Source organism: Aythya ferina, assembly GCF_964211825.1.
Source record: "Aythya ferina genome assembly, chromosome: W".
NCBI lineage: Eukaryota > Metazoa > Chordata > Aves > Anseriformes > Anatidae > Aythya > Aythya ferina.
In genome coordinates, this window is record NC_140313.1 from 153518 (window position 1) to 170392 (window position 16875).

Here is a 16875-nt window from a genome sequence, read left to right on the forward strand (position 1 = left end):
TCTAAAAAGCGGTGCTTAAGCACTGGCAAACAGAGTAAGACAGCGTGAGTGGAGTTAATGAGGGCTTAGCACCCCCCACCCCAAAACCCAAGCAACCCCTCCGCCTCGTATGAGCACACGAACGCACGCACGGCCGTGCCCCTGCCGCAGCCGAGAGCTGAAGGGACGTGACCGACTTCGGGTACAGCCCTGCGCTGGCCCGAGCCGTGTGAGGAAGGGGCAGTGCCGGGCCGGCAGCCGCGCCCCGCTCGCCGCGGGCAGGCCGGCGGCTGGCTGCTGGCGGCGGGTGCCGGGTGCCCGGCGGGGCCGGCCGCGGGCCCCGTGGCCGCAGGGGCCCGGGTAAGAACCGCGCAGAGACGGTTCTCACCCGCCGACAGAGGCTGCGGGGGGCAGCTCACACTCACCTCGCGCAGAAAGGCACGGGCGGGGCGGGGCGGGGCGGGGCGGGGCGGCCGCGTTCGTCCCTCGCCGCTTTGACGCCCGCGTGCCAGCCGCGGCCGCCGCCAACGGAAAGGCCGGCAGCGCCTGGGCACGGCGGCAGGGCCCGGCACGGCGCGGGCGAGGCCGAGGCCGAGGCGGCAGCAGCAGCAGCAGCAGCAGCAGCAGCAGCAGCGGGCCGTGCCGGCGCTGCGCCCCGGAAGCACGGGGGGCTGCGGGTGCCAAGGAGCTCGCTGTCCTCGGGAAGCGAGGCACGAGCAGCTGCGGCACGCTCAACTGCAAGCGCCCCTGTAGAAGGAGAGGCGCCCGTGCTCGGGGGCGAGCGTGCTGCCGTTCTCCTTGCTTCGGCATTTGGCGTTTTGCAAGCTTAAACTTTGGTCTTTTGCTACTTAAAACAGGGTATGCAATTAATAACTCGGACGTCGTTTTCAGCAACAATTCATACATGGAAATACCCTAAATATTTTGAACCCATGAAGAAAAGAAAAAGATAGAAACTTCTTTTTTTTTTTTTTTTTTTTTTTTTCGTAATGCTTTGCATGTTTGTTACTTTTTTTTTTTTTTTTTTTGCCAGTTTTACGTAAAGTATTTTGATTAGAGTACAGTGTTAAACCTCTTGCAAGAGGCTGCATGGTTAACTATAACTGCATCTGGAGCTCCTAGATCCCAGTTTTGCCATATCCGTACACATTTCCTAAAAAAGGCTTTGAGTGATGCTGAGTAGTCTGTATCTTACACCTATTTTGAAGGTGGGCTGATATTGCCTCCTGAATTTCTACACCAATTCTGGAATTCCCTGCTACTGAAAGCGTTCCTGAGTCCTAGCGATAACGTACAAAAAAAAAAAAACTGGTCTAGTGCTGATGTCACCTGGCAACAGGCAAAAATTATCCTGCAAGTTATTTGAACGGGACACTGCAAACATCACTGCTGAAAACAATCTGCCATTTCTGAATCTGTTTATATATAGTCTACACAGACATGTGGCGTGATCTTTCAGTAGGTGCAAGGTTGCATTTTTCACATGTACATCATATGTATGGGCTCCGGAGAGAAGTTGGCCGATGATGACAAGTTCGTCCCCTCTGTCACAGACTCAGTACCACCAGCCAGTTCTCTAAATCGTTCAAAACTGCTTGGCTGAACAGTTTCATATTGGACAAAAAAATAATAATAATAAAAATAAAATTAAGGACGAAGCAGATAAAACTATAAAACATACAAGAACGATGCATCTTTTGTTAAGACAACTCAGATGGTCTATTCATGCTGAGGAGAAATCAACAGTCAAGGCTCCCCCTTTCATCACTTTTATCTTTTTTTTTTTTTTTTTCCTCAGCAGTTGGAAAGACCAATTAGTTTGCAAACAGCCAGTTACATGGGGAGGTGTTTATGCCTGGTAATTTGTCCCCCTATTCACATTCTAAACAGGATTCTGTTCAATCTTATGCATGGGCACTTGCTTTTCTTTTGGTTGTCATGAAAACGAGGGATTTCTTGCTGGCTGGTAGAAAGAAACTTTCTAGTGGACAAAGTTACAATTAATTCCTCTAAACGTGTTCCTAGAGCCATCCACCTATTAAAGCTCAGCGGAGGTCTTTGCTCTCAAAAGTCCCAGAAGATGCAGAACTAAAAACAAAACAAAACAATACAAAAAAAAAAATCATCTTGGTTCCCTTTAAGGCTAATTGAGCAAATATATTTTCTTCCCCCTGCTCCTAGTTTATGTACTTAAAAATTAAAAATCTTCATGTGTTTTCCACAGCAGGTATGATTGTGCCTGCAGAGATCGACGCTCCCACCACTGCTACCTGCTGTGTTCTCACAGAATGCTTGCAGGAGGTAGTCCCTTGGGTTTCCTGTGTTTCCCATGGGATTAATAGTTTCTGGTTTACCCCAAACCAGTATGACATGGGTTGTAAAATCACATGCCGCGCATGCCAAGATGTAATCCTTAAACATATCTTACCCTCTTTCCATTTCCTCCTCCAGTTTACTTTTCGCCTGGCTGCTGTTAGCAAGGTGCTTCCCAGGCCCCCTCCCTTCCTAATGAGCACGTGCACACATTTAAATAGGAATGACCTTCATTTTCTGAAGGTGAAGGTGATCCTGGTCCTAAGGAACGAAGAGGCAAGAGAGCCGAGGTCTCTACTCAGCTCCTACTGTTCCCAGTCCTGCTGGATGGTGGCGTTATTGCTCTGGCTGTTGCCGCATCAGCTGCAGCCTGGGGGCACATGCAGCACTACTACACCTAACACGGGAGATGAAGGTGCCTTAAACCACCTCCCCTCGTTGGTAGGTTTGGGTCTGGAAGCCTTATCTTTTCCTGCAGAAGTGGTAAACAGTTTAGTGGTTGCAAAGTGCATGGAGCAGATATCACACGGCAGAGGCAGTATCACACCTGTAATTAGCATTGCACCTTTTGTTTCTGCTGGGACTGGTTCCTTGGTGTATCTTCAGGCCAGCTCACAGGTGAACCTGGGCCAGTGGCTCCTACCACCAGTGGACAACACATCTGTCATCTCTGACCTGAGAGGGGATTTGTCAGCTGTCCCTCTGTATCCCCGGTACGGTGGCACAGCACCTCACGTGGAAAAGCCACTTGCCTGCCACTGCTGCCGTTGGTAATGTCCCCAGGGAAAGCAAGTAGCACAGGAGAGGCAGGTGAGTGAAACTTCCCTGCCTTTCCTCATCCTTCTTCCTGCTGCTCTGTACAATAAAGTCTGAAAATGTCTCTTCCTGAATATCGGTCGTTTTGGAAATGTCAGTTCACCACAAGCACTCTTAGGCTAATGTTTAATAATTAAGTCCTCTCCAAAGGAAGTAAAGCCTGTTCATGAAGTTCACGTGAAGGGAAAAGGCCCAAGGGGTGACAGTAAGGGACTGCTATTTCCAAAGAAAATACCTGAAGGGTATCACAGGAGACTGAAAATACAGCAAGTCTGGAAAGAACCCTAGGGAAAGGTGGGCAGGTTTTTACTCTTGTCCTTTCCAACCCCTCTTCTGCATAGGTTGCCCAGGACAGAGGTTGCTGGGGAGTCAGGCCCACATGCCCTGTACCGTGTCCTGAGACACCACAGGCACAGTGAGCAGCTGGAAAAGCTACAGGACTGATGGACTGATGGCAATGGTCATACGGTGAGCTGGACTGACTGACTAAAGGAAGGCATGGGAATGCAGGTTGCCTGAAAAAGCAAAAGCAGCAGTTGGTGAAGTGTGCAAAGCAAAAGGCACCTGATCTTTCAAGCTTCATCTTCTGTTTGTGTTTCCGTGCTATGCTCACTGGGGGAGTATCTCACAAGCTGTTAAAGTGCTCCCGTTACATGCTACTGCCTTTCCAGGAGTTAAAGTACAGCATCAGGCAAGGTGCTGCTGCTAGAGCCTAGTCATTTGGTTAGCGGTGACTGGAAACTAACAAGCATACCAGCAATAAGGAACAGACTTCACAACTCAGGAACTGGATTCTTCAGGATACTGCATGCAGTGCTAGTCACAAGCTCAGCATTGCAGAAAAAGTGATCATTGTTTCAGAGAAAGGTGAGAAGCGGCTCCTGTGAAACAACACTACTTAACTTCTTCTGGTAAAAAGAACAGAAGTGTAATGTTGGGAAATGCATGACCTCTTTCTATAATACTGATTGTACTAAGAAGTATCTCCATCCTTTAGGTAACACTGGATGCTAAAAACAGTTGCCAGGTAGGCTGAAACAGGCTTTGCAGCTTCCAGTGCAACTGAAGAAAGACAAGGGGGATGCAGCCAAGCTCAGTAGGAACTGCTGCAAATGGAAGGGATGGGGTTTTAATGCCACCAGAGAATACAGCCACAGTCCAAATGGGCACAGCGGGCAGGGCTGGGGCATGCACGTCCAAGGAGAGCTGGACGCGTGCTCTGGAACCCTTCTGCAGGGACCTGTGTGGTGACCCAGCGCTGCTGTGGGGTGGCTGGGGCAGCCCAGCCTGCACGGCTGCACGCTTGCTGCGGTCGGGAGCCCTGCCATCCAAGGTCCCTGGAAGCCAGTCAGTTGAGTGACCAGGATGCTGTGAGCATGTCTCAGTGCATAAGTGTATGTTTTCCCCTGAATTCTGCACATTGCTTCTACTTCGAGCAGTAAAATTCTTGACAAAGTTAAATTGAATGTGGCTTTTATCTGATTAGTTATCCTTTGGGTACCAAAATTACCAAGAGCTCCTTCCTGCTTGCATGTAGAAACTAAAGGGGGAAAGTGCATGCTTGCAGTGAAAACAATCTGGACGGTCCTTCAGCCATCAAGCGATGCTTTAGGGATCGATCATTCCTTATATTGTCCTCCCCATTAGGGCTGACAGTTATATTGCATTAGAGAAACAATGAAGTATCTAGAAACGTGTCCAACTGCTGAGGGAAGGCCTGTTGTCAGGAGGCAGATAAGTATCCTGGAGAAAGCAAACAGGGGAAGGAGGGGAGGTGAAGTAAAGCAAACGAGAGAACGAATGTAGCAGAGGTGAGACTCCAAGCATGGGGTAGATGCCTGGCAAGTGAAAAGGACTCATCAAGTAGAGTGGGGAAGCAGTGAGAAGACTGTGTGGTGTTAGTTGTGTTGTGCTGTGCCGAGGATCACATGAGCAGCTTGTCCAGAGGCTGTGCTCAAGAAGCCAAAGTTCAAAGCTGGGGGTGCTTCCATGTTTTTCATGGTTCACTTCCAGGTCATTTGCTTTAAAAGATTCTAAATTTGTCAACTTTTAATGCTCAAAGAGGTTCAGATGTTTTTAAATCAGCTCAGCTCGTCCCTGCTTGAGATAAACATGAACAGGACAATTGCTCGTTTTAATAAAATATAACTCAAAATTCGCCATTCAGAGTTGCAGGAGAGTGTGTTAGAAGGGGGCTCTCACTGCGGTGAAGATGTTCAGTATTTAAAATACTCAACAAGATCGGGGAAGAGCTGACTGAATATTGTCAGTCTGCAGCCCTAGAACTGAGTAAAGCACAAAAGAAGGTAAGAATGAGACAGAGGATGAGCTTTTGTGCCACTGCACTTGCCTCCTGGGGTCCAAAAAGGATCCTTGCATGGTGAGATACCCCCACCAATTTCCAGTGGATGTGTATGAAAGCTAAAACTATCAAAATATCAATTACTACCATGGGTTTCTGCAGCTTTAGGCCGCATTTAGGCTAAGCCATTTGACTTTTAAAGCATGTTAGGCTCTTAGCAATTCATTAACTCATGTGTCTGTGGAATTAGCCAACCAATTTATGCATCTTTTTGAAATCTAGCCTCATCTACTAAGCAGGTCACAGAAAGAGCAATGCCCTTTATTATTTTATGACTAAGCATTATTTCTAAGGTTTAGTTTTGATCTGGGAATAATAATTAGCAAATGGTGTCTCCTGCCATTTTTTTAAATCTGTGATGGCATCCCTAAACTGGTGGCTGAAGAGGACGTGCCTTGCCTTCACCTCATACTCATGATTTTGCTAAGTAGCCTGCTATTTATTTTGGGAACCAGAGCAAATATGAACACAAAGCCTTCTGCACAGTGAAAAGCATTTGCTTCCTTTACTGTGGAACACCAGCATTAACAGTATTTCCTTAATAAAAGTGCTAAAGAGAAAAGGGCTGGAATGGAACCATTGTGGAAGTTGACCGCTTGCTGAAGAGTATCTGAGAGCCATGTGGAAGCTACAAAGCTTCACCATAACCTTGTTTGCACATTTTACACTACTTAAGTTGTGGAATGTCTGACTTGATCCTAGGGCTCACTTGTTACCCTTGGTAAAATTTTGGCTGGTACATCTGCTAGATCGGATGCTGAACTGAGTCCTGCCAGGAATCAGGTTAAGCTTTCCTTGTATCTCAGTGGCACTGGGATTCTGATCCTGCCTAAATACACTAATATAACCAATACGAAGATAGGTACAAAAATTACTTTGCAGCCTGAACTTTGTTAAGTCAGGCAGGATATTTTTATTTGTTCCATATCAAGATAAATTCATACCAGTGAACTTCCAAGCAATTTTTGGCACAGCTGAAGCTTTGCCTTAGCTCACCCAGAAGTCACCTGCAATAGCATACCGTGCACAACAAGGTGTGGTAGACAACTTGCAGCCAAGAGAAGAGCCACAGAACATTTTCTGCAACAAAATGGTATCATAATAATGTTTGAACAAGGATGCTTTATTTTAGAAACTCTGATGTTAGTCCAGGCCAGGGGAACCAAAGATGTAGCATGATAAATAAAATAGTAAAATAACCAGAGAAAAAATGTTCTCTGTCCCTATCTCAGTCTGTACAGCATTTTTACGTGCAAACAAATTATTACTAACAACACTGCTCAAGTCCTTTAACTGTCCTGGTAATACCACTTGAGGAACTAGATACTATTGTGACTTTTTTTTTTAGCCTGGAACTGTGAAATATGAAGAATAAAGCAGAGCAAGGATTATCAAGAAAGGAAGGAATTCTCAGAGATGATCTGTCCTGTATGTCTGCCAAGCAGACACTGCAGCACAGACACTTTTCCTAATAAAGCTTTTGCAGAGATGCTATGCCTTGTCAGCACTCTCTCCAGGTACTCTGCAGTTGTAACAAATACAAAATTTCCTGTTTAAAACCAATACTCATTTAAAGCCACTATTCTTTTTAACAGTTACTTGTTGACACAGAAGGTAAATTCCTTTGTTTTGTGTTTTTTTTTTTTTTTTTCTTTTTTTTTAAAGAACCATTTTTATGTTTTATGGGTTGTGGTGTGCTCCCCTTCATCTAATCTTCACTGATGTTAGAAGTGTGCATTTACTGATAGCTGTGTTTTCCAGATCTCTCCTCCATGCAGTGCTCTCCTTTGGTCAGTTTTCTGTGAGCAGCAGTATACTTAATGCTCACTGCAGACTTGCTGGGGCCAGTGGCTGCCACAAACGTGACAGGTTCTCAGCTCACCTTCATCACAGTCTTCTTTTTATGGCAAGTTCTAACGTATATGTTTGAGAGAGTGGAGTGTCTCAATTCCCACAGTGCCAGCAGCGGTGGTCTAATGTGAAACAAAGGCTGCACATGAAAACAGCAGAGAAGGTGAAATAAAAATTGTCCTCATTTATATATCCACAATGGAGATGCATTTCCAAAAAGCATGGTATAAAGTTAGATGTACCTGCATTCCAGATCCAAGAATGGCCCAACTGTTAAAATGGATAATATGACAATGTCATCTGACTTTAGCAAAAAGTAGAGAATGCTTATTTGTTCTGAAGAGAGCTTTGAAAAAAACCTGTGTGGTTCTTTCCCTCACAGATCACAGGAGATAGCTAAGGTACAAATGAATTGAGAAAGCATTTCATATCCAATAGGTCATTCCTACTCTTTGTACCCTATAATATTTTAGTAATGCTGCTTTATAGCACAATAATTGGATTCCATAATGTTTCTTACATTAAGCAATGTCAGCATGTTAACAGAAAATGTTAACTTATTCGCTTTTTAAAAAGCCTCTTCCACTGGAAAGCCTGTATATTTTCATAGAAATAGATGCTGGTGAGAACAAGGAATTTCTGAAGTCAGGGGAGTTGATTTTAAATTGGATAGAAATCTGAAAGTTTCTCCAGAGCAAGAAAGAAAAATGGTTTTCTTGGTTTCAAAGCTAAAAATAAAAGGTACGTGTCCGAACGACCTGCTTGGATGTTTTAGCCATGCCTGTGGAGTTAACCCACCGTGCCCGCCCCAACAGATCTAGGAGATTGTCTCCGAGAGCCTGCAGCCCTGCGATGGGGAGCCATGCCCTGAGCTGGGGTGCCCTGTGCCCTGCTGCCCGTGGGCATGGCCCGCAGCCAGCCAGAGGCTGACGTCAGGCGCGGAGGCCAAGCGTTAGCGGCGGCAGCTTGCGCAGACACCGGCCGCTTCACACTGAGAGAAAGTCGTGGATGATGACCGAAGAAATTTTCGCTTACAAAGACATGGGGTCTGTCAAGCGTCACTGTTGTGGACTTCTCTCGACCTCGCTCGGCAGCACACTCCCACTGGTTGCAGCCTTTGTCCTGGAGTTTTTGGCGATGACCGCCTTTGCAGGCATTTGTTTCCAGCACTGGCTCACCAGGTGGAAATGCAGCGCGGGCTTCAGTGACGGCCTGACCCGGCGCCAGCAGCTCTCCGCCGGGGTTGCTGTGGAGACAAAGCTTCCTGTGCGTAATCCAAGCTTATCCAGCTCCTTATCCTACATGTGACCCTTAATTACTTGCTAAATTAGAATGGTTTTCTGAAAATCACAAGGGGAGGTTAATATGTTCTTCCAGAGCTGGTCAAGCTAAGATGACACCAGATTCACAGGGAATTCAAATTACATGATCCCTGAAGGCGTCTCTTTCAGAAGGAAGACGAACTTTCCCAATGGGAGGCAGAGTGCCATGATAATGCTTCTGTCACTCACTTTCCTTGCCCTGCTTGTCTAGCTACAGCTTAATCCGGTAGGAACAATGTAGTAAGTAAATATCAGGTTGATTAATTATGGTGCAAGATTCAGTAACCGCTTGTCTTCTGTAATTAACATTGTAACTGAAATTAAGTAATACACTTCATACATGGATTCCTGGACGTGGAGGAGGAACAAGAGAGAATCCTCAAGGTTGCAAGAGGGAAATGAAGGAATTAATAACAAGGAGTCAAAATACTAATTGCCTCTTTAAAGCTACAGTACATTTTAAGATACTCTTCATGCAAAAAGAAAAATGATTTTACTACTTCTAGGTGTCCTTGTAGAGGTGAAACAAGGGTTATCAGTAAAAATATTGCTAAAGATTTCTGAAAATACACCCTTGTTTCACCAATTCGATAAATGGAAATTACAAGAGGTGCACAGTGGTTTTCCTTTCCTTGGTTTCCTGTGACACGCTACTTAACAAGGAGTGAGCCTTTCACTTGCATGAGAAGCTTTATAAAGCTGTGCTAAAAATGCAGTGTCATGGTTCCAAAAAAAAGCGCTGTCTGCCTCAGCACATGCCTGTCTATTGTGAAAGGTAAGGTAGTTCGGGTCTGTGCACATATGCTTGTTCACATGGATACACATAAAAATCAGTGACTAATCATTAAGATGGGAAGAGCCCCGACAGGTAAGTGCTGCCTATAGCCTGCAGTATTGCAGACTTCTCTTTAAGACCTGCTTGTATCTTACACTTCAGTTACGGATACAGTCGCTTCCATTCCTGCTCAGAATTGCTAAGTACAAGACAACACACCTCAGAAGTTTATCACTAGCACAATAAGCAATGGTTCCCCCAGCACTTTTTAGAAAGGCTTCACTGTGGCCTAATTTTTTTTTCCATTTTCTTTCCCCTGTCTCCTAGGATTGTGGTCTCTGGCGTATCCAAGGGCTCACAGCATTGCAGGCTGAAGGACACATTCATGGGCGCTGGATAGTCACAGGGTCTTAGACTTCCCTGCTGAGACCTCTGAAAAATGTGATGGCATTTTTCTGAGAATAATGACAGAGAAACCTATGCCATCTATTGCTTGGCAGGGTCCGAGACAGTTTTTTGGTCCATTACGTTTATAAAAAATTTATGATCCTGTCGATGGATCTTTGTAAAAATAATTGTCTTATGAAGATGCATTTCTAGATGTGTGAGAGCTTTGATTGGTGAGCACTATATATTCACACTTTCTTTGGCATCTCTGCTCATACTTCCAGCAATACGATCACGTTTTTCTGAGTGAGCATCAACCCACTAGTAACTGGACTGATGATGGCAAGTATTTTCTCAAATGAAAAGGCTGTCAGTCCCTGCTAGTTCAAGAAGGTTTCATTCCAGTGAACCATTTTCCGCTCTCTCTTTGCTGAACCATCACTTCCCTGTCACTGTATTTGAATTAAAATGTCATTTTCAGGACAGAAATGAAGAATTTTCTTACAATTAAGAAACATTTTCTGTTTCCTTAATAGGAAAAAAACAAAAAACAGTGAGCTCAATAGTGAACTCATGTAGTCAAAACAGCTCGAAGGGATAGTACTCTTTCTTAACTGTTAATTTGTGTAATTTGGAAGTCTCTGGGTGTTTTCCTGTGTGTCAGGGTGGACTGCAGGGAAGCTTTCTGTGCATGGAAATACGGCCTTTAAAGGAGTGAGTTTCCATTTTCAGATGAGGTGTGGTGAGGAGTCCTCCATGCACAATTATTAAGACAGCCTAGTACCCATGATAAAATCTTTGGATGCCATCCAAATGACTGAAAGCCACCTAGTTATTTATGTGAGCACACACACAAATATGCACGCACCCTTTCCACCTCCGATAGAGTATTAGAATTCATACATTACATCTGCACTGAAAAACTCCTTAATGACAGGGTCTGGTGAGCCCTATGACATCTGGGGGTGTAAGGAAGCTTTCCAAGCACTTCTTCCAAAAGTTTTGATTTTCACAGAATTAGAAACCATTTTAAGATGTTTTCTTAAGCATTTGGAAATACATAGATACATATATTTTACATACACACTGTAAAAAAGAAAGCATTTTAAGATGATTTCTTAAGAAATCCACCCTTCTCTTCTTTCAGTTTCTGCATTCAAAGTATAGGGAGTTATCAGGATGGAAAAAAAGGATTACGGATATTCAGTAAGCTGCCCCCTCCCCTCCCGTCCCCCTTAAAATACCAGGAATAAGGAAGGGAACTTCCTGGTTCCACTGCCTGCTTTGGAGAAGGGTCTGTTAGAAACATGGGTCAGATCTTCACATTCATTACAGGAACCTCATGGCTACCATAAGAAAACAGACACACACACAAACCAGCAAATTAGAAGGGTTGAAGAGACAGAGAGAAACGGAGACCACAGGGTCTGGTGGCCAGAGGTGGGTGTGGTGGCCAGAGATAGGTCTGACACAGATTCCCCTGGGGTGAAGGAATTACCTTTCTCTGTCAGTCTAGTGGAAACACACAGAGGAACCTGCAAAATGTTGTGTCCTCTACTATCCCTTTGTGTAGGTTAAAGGAGTGGAAGAATAGAAAAGGAGAATATGCTGTCATCTAAAATAATCTTTTAAAGTGCTAAGCTACTAGGCTGTGACAAGCTGTGATTGGTTCCTCTCAGAGCAAAACCAGCAGGGGAATGAAGGTATCTGAATAAGAGATCACTTCTAAAAATGCTGATTCTGTTGTACCATTAGATTGACATCTCTACCAGGAATGAAGATAATCAATATGAAAAAAAAAAAAAAAAACACCACCACCAACAAAAAAATGATATCCTAAACACTTGAGATTGTGTTCAGCTGCTCTTGAGCTATTTCATCTCCACCCCTGGTTTATTTCGTTGGTTTATATCCTTTTGATCTCTATCTTGAAACGTGAAAAGAAAACAGTTGTACAATAACGCCTTATAGTCTATGGCATATTCCAATTCAGGTAAAAGATACATTAAGTACAGTTCAGCTTGGGATCAGTTCAGCCTGGAAAAACTTTTCAATTCTCCGTGACAAAACTGAGCAAAATAGTTCAGAAAAGAAGAACAGCAAAGCAAACAGTGCTCCAGGGATCTAACAAGGCAGGCAGCAAGATCCTTTACTTACCCCAGTCTGGCAATTAACTCACATACAAAGAGTTTTAGGGGTCTCATGGTGACCAAGAGACTGTAGCAATGCGGTCTCCCAGAGTGCAGGGTATGGCAGATGAGCTCTGGGGAATCTGGCCGTGGTGCTTCAACCCACAGCCACGTCACAGTGTTTCTCCGGCTCTTCCAGGATCACCACTGCCTCAGCTGGGAATGGTAAGGGCTGCGTGCTGGCACATCAGCTGTTCCCATTCTTAGCTCAGCATATAATTTCAAATATGGCTTTATCAGCAGTTTCCACAAAGAAATTTATCTGAGGCTTGAGTACACTCTGCTTGTGGTTACCTCTAGTACCCTTTTAACATCTTCACCAGAGCAGTCTTGCTCAGCAGGCTGGGGCATTTACTTTGTTTCAAGGGTGATGATGGAATATTTCTGTTTTCTAAAACATGCAGGTAGGATTCACTGTTGTTTTCAGTTCAAGTCAACAGCAAAAATTCCACTGATTTTAGTGGAAGCATCAGCTGATCCATGGTAATTTTTTATGTTGCTGCTGAGTATTGGTGTTGGAAAGACGTTGGGAGCTTTCCATCCAAAAGCAAGTAGGTTAATCCTGCAATTAATTTTAAGAACTACATTTTGCCAGCTTTTAGTCAGAACTCTTTTTCCTCTGACCTTTAAAGAATCAGCTAGCAATCTAATATGCATAAGGTTGTGCAAGCCACAAACTGCAAGAGCACTATCCTGTTTAATCTAGGAACAGAATGTAAATTGTTATTATTTACACGGTAGAGAGGAAAACCCATCTCCCCTGAGCTGCTAGTGACACTCTTCCTAATGCAGCCCAGGCTGCTGTTGGACTTTTTTGCTGTGATGGTGCTATCGCTGTTCTATGTCAAACTTGTTGTCCACCAGGACCCCGAAGTCCTCCTCTGCAGGGCTGCTTTCCACCAGGTTACTCCCCAGCCTCTCCTGGTGCGTGGGGCTGTTCCACCCCAGGTGAAGGACTTTGCATTTCAGTTTGCTGAACTTCATGAGGTTCCAGCAGGCCCATTTCAGCAGCCTGCTCAGGTCCCACGGGAAACAGACCCACTGTCACAACCCAGGCCTAGGAAACAGATAGGCTTGGTTTCTTTCTTCTTCTAGGTGGAACAGCACTAAGAATGTTAAAGCAAGTGTGTGTGGGGGTTGAAACAGTGGTTGTTCATGGTTGTTCACGATACTGCATGTTCTGAACACAGCCTTAGCTGTGCAAAGCTGTGTTACCTCTTTGACTGTGTAATGCCTAGGGGTTTATTTCTGTTCTTGGACTGGATAGACAAAAACTTCAAATCAGGAGAAAGGCCTGAAAAAGCCACGAATACTGTTTATAGAAAAATGCAGTCTGTGATCTTCCTTTTCCAGAAAACTGCAAATACTTGGAGGAATCGTGTTCTGCTTTTGTACAGCCATGCACGAAAAGCTTGTTGAGATCCCTGGTCTACCATTTCTGGTCATTACCATAGGCACTGACAGAGAGTAAGTGAAATGTGCATGCTTTCTTTACAAAGTCTTCAAATATGTTCACCTCCAAATTAAAATTCCCTCTTGGAAAGGTGGTACATGACTAAAGCATTGCTGTTGGAGTGTCCTTGGCTGCTCCGAAGTGAGCTGAGTGCTCATCTAATGGATAAAACAAATTATTTTTGTTTCAACAAATGCAGATGATGTAGAGAAGTATACTCCTGACCACAGTTTGACTCCTGAACACAGTTTGAAACAAGCAGAAAACTCTGCAGACGATGAAATAGGTGATGCTGCTGAAGGATGGTGAGAAAAAGAGAAGGGTTAGCTACCAAGCCATTCGATGTGAGATTCGACGTTTAAATGAAGGCATGGGATAGAGATGTCTACTGCAGACCTAGCTTGCTGTATTACTGATAGGAAGAAAACAGGACTCCTAAGGTACATGCTGATGTCTTTTAAGCATCCACTTAAAATGAGATTACCCTTGCCCCTGAAGCGCTCACTTTTCTATGCTGGTTATAGAAGGAGTCCAGAACAGCCATAACAGATGTAAATGCCTATCCTGTAGATGCAGATGTCTAAAAAGTGAGGTTAATCTGCTATGTAACCACAGACAAGCCAGTTACTAGCTACCTTAGGCTACCTTATGGACACATTCCAAAATTTTTCCTGCACTGAAGACAGGCCACACTCCTGTGCCAGGCGGTGCCGCAGCCCTGGCCCAGGCTGCCCAGAGAGGGGCTGGGGGCTCCTCGGGGAGGTCTCCAGCAGCTGCCGGGATGTGGGGCTGGGCACCCTGCTCGGGGGGCTGCTGGGCTGGGGGGACCAGAGGCACCTGGGACTCCCTGCCCTCCCTGACCAGTCTGAGAGTCTGATAAATATGATGGGATCATGTCCTCAACTAAGCTACACTGGCCAGCCTTCCCATGTGTGTGCAATTTTAATATGCAAAAAAAATGCTCATGCGACATTTACTGATAATTTATGCTGCTGCTGAAGATGACTTACATGCGTTAATGAAGGAGTCCTTTGTGCTGGCGTAAAGCGTGCACTGTACTGTGCATTCTATAGAAAAACGTGGAGGGGAACACCTTTGCAGACTTGGTACAATGATAAAAACGTTCACGTGAACAAAACATTGTACAAAGTGCAAGGTATGCTTGCAGAGCTAGATATCTTTGACAGAGATTTTCTGAGATAGAAGTTACGAGTGAGGCCGCAGTGATCTTGACAGTAGTAATTGCAATGAAAAGTGGACTCGAAGGAAGATTTTTATTGCAGTTTGCTCTGCTGGGGCCTTCCCAGGATAGCAACGCTGTTACCCACACGTTCAGATGAAAGGGTCAAACTTCCATGGCATTAACCAAATCTTTCTGGCATGGCAGGGCTGAGAGTTTCACAGTATAAATGCAAAGGACACAAAGGGAAGGTATGACGATAAATGGTTATTCAATATTCCTTTAAATAAAATATTTTGAAGTTTGACATCCCTAGAGTTTGTCATTTAGCCAATGTATATGTAAAATAAATATTTATATATGTAGTCTCTAAGATCATTCGTGTCTACACATGTTCATACAATTTGATTACTTCATTTTCTTCTTCAGCCGAGGGAAATGACTGGCTGAAGCGAGAGTTATTGCAATGTAGTGAAGTTTTCAGTGCAGAGTGACTGTACAAGCTAAGTAGAGTTTTGACAGAATGGCAAGAATTAAACAAATGGTGACCTGGGAAATCCTGTTCCCTGACTATGGACTGCTGTGAAACTGTCTGAGTTTCACATGCTGTGTGACAATTATGAAACAACTCTGAATTACTGTATAAAACAAAGGGACACAATCGATCAAATGACAGGTGAATTGACAGCAAGAATGATGCATGGAAGAGTAACTGCATAACATTCTGTTTTATCTACTAATACAATTAGCTGAAACAATTTCATATGTCATGAAGTTTTGCAGTATACAGTGTCTGTTCTGCAAATCATGTATTGTTCTGTGCTTGTGCCTCTAAGTGGTAGAATTTCAGACATGCTTATGTATGTGGGTAGGTAAGAGATTTGTTTCAAGGCTAGTGCTTTCGGTTTTTATTCTTTTAGTGTGATTCAATTATTTTTTTGGCATGATAAATTCCAAGATTACTGCCAAACGTATGATGTGGACACAACAGGGCTTCATGTCGTTCTATTCAGATCTCTGATGAATATGCCATTTTATCCTCCCAAAGTAATTGCAGCATATTGTATTGCCAGTGTGCTCTAGGGTTCTACTAGGAAAATCACTTTCTAGATCTTTACCAAAGAGAGAAACAGGTAAGTTTTCAGCCCAGTTAGCTGCCAGGAAGAAACTCTTGATTCCCTAAATATCCCCCACTGCTGTACTCCAAAACCCCCCACCAATATATATTCTTATTTAGAGATACTTTAGAATATAGTGGGATACTACACAGAAACAAAAATCGAGTGCTTCTTCCTCTATATTACCATTTAACTTATCAAGAATACAAAATATGCTTATTTAAGTTCTTCTAAAATTCATCTCAGATATATTTTGCTGGCATACAACACCTGATCAGTGTATTTGCTTTGTGTAATTGAGGAAGCTCACATACCTTTCCCAGTTAATGTGTCAGGTTTTACTTTGTCTATGCTGAAGCACGTACACTACCAAAAAAAAACAAAAACAAGCAAACAGAAAACAACAGCACAAACCGAACTTGATCTCTCCCGGACGACTCCAAGGCCATCTCCTTTACGAGGCTCTGAACCCGCTTACCGTTAAGTCGCTCGTACTCCCAGGTTGGGCAAGCGGACTAGAAAGGACCTCGGAAACGAGGGGCTACGAAAAGGCCCCTCGCAACCGAGCGAGCACACGGTGCCCCCCCCCGCTGCTCGCTGCCTCCGGGAGCGGGCGGGGGCGAGCGGCGGGACCGAAGGCGGCTCCCGCGCGCAACCGGCCCCTGCCGACCGCCTGAGGCGGGGGCGCGGGGCCGCCCGGGGCCCGGCAGCGGCCGCGTCCTCACCTGGGCGGCTCCGCCCGGCCGGCGGCCTGCGGCTCCCTCGCGGCGGGGCTCGTGCCGTGAGGGAACCGCGTCAGTGCCTGTCTGCTGGGTTGCTTTCTACGGGGCTCGCGACCGGCCTGGAAGGCGCAGACAGAGCCTGCGTAAGCGGGGCCCCTGCCGAGGCGGCGGCGGCGAGGGCCGGAGCGCCCTTCTCCCCTCGGCCGCGTAGCGGGACGCCGGGCGGGCGCGGCGCGACCGCGGGGATGGCTCAGCCACGCTCGGCTCCCCTCGGCCCCGCCCGCGGCCAGGAGCACGCCGCCGGCCGGCGGGAACCCGGCGGGGCCCCCCGTGGCACGGCCCCTCAGGCGCCCTGAGGCAGAGGCCCGGACCCCGCTCCCGCGGGAGGGCCGCGCACCCGCCGGGCCG

General features: G+C 45.5%; 1 protein-coding gene across 10 annotated transcripts in view; it reads right to left on the bottom strand.

The window, feature by feature from the left end:
* Positions 1 to 16869, bottom strand: part of LOC311426555 (uncharacterized protein) — a 29417-nt gene extending 12548 nt beyond the window's left edge. For 6 of the 10 annotated variants that reach the window (XR_014686859.1, XM_084502969.1, XM_084502968.1 and 3 more), the window contains exon 1: positions 405 to 831. Coding sequence is in view for 5 of the 10 variants with exons in the window: in XM_084502969.1 (XP_084359095.1) it covers positions 405 to 789 (385 nt within the window). In the remaining 5 variants the exon portion in view is untranslated. Of the gene's footprint in view, positions 1 to 404; positions 832 to 16470 lie in introns of those variants that run through there. The other 4 variants (XR_014686855.1, XR_014686856.1, XR_014686857.1 and 1 more) reach the window with 1 other exon arrangement.
* Positions 16870 to 16875: the final 6 nt, after the last annotated feature.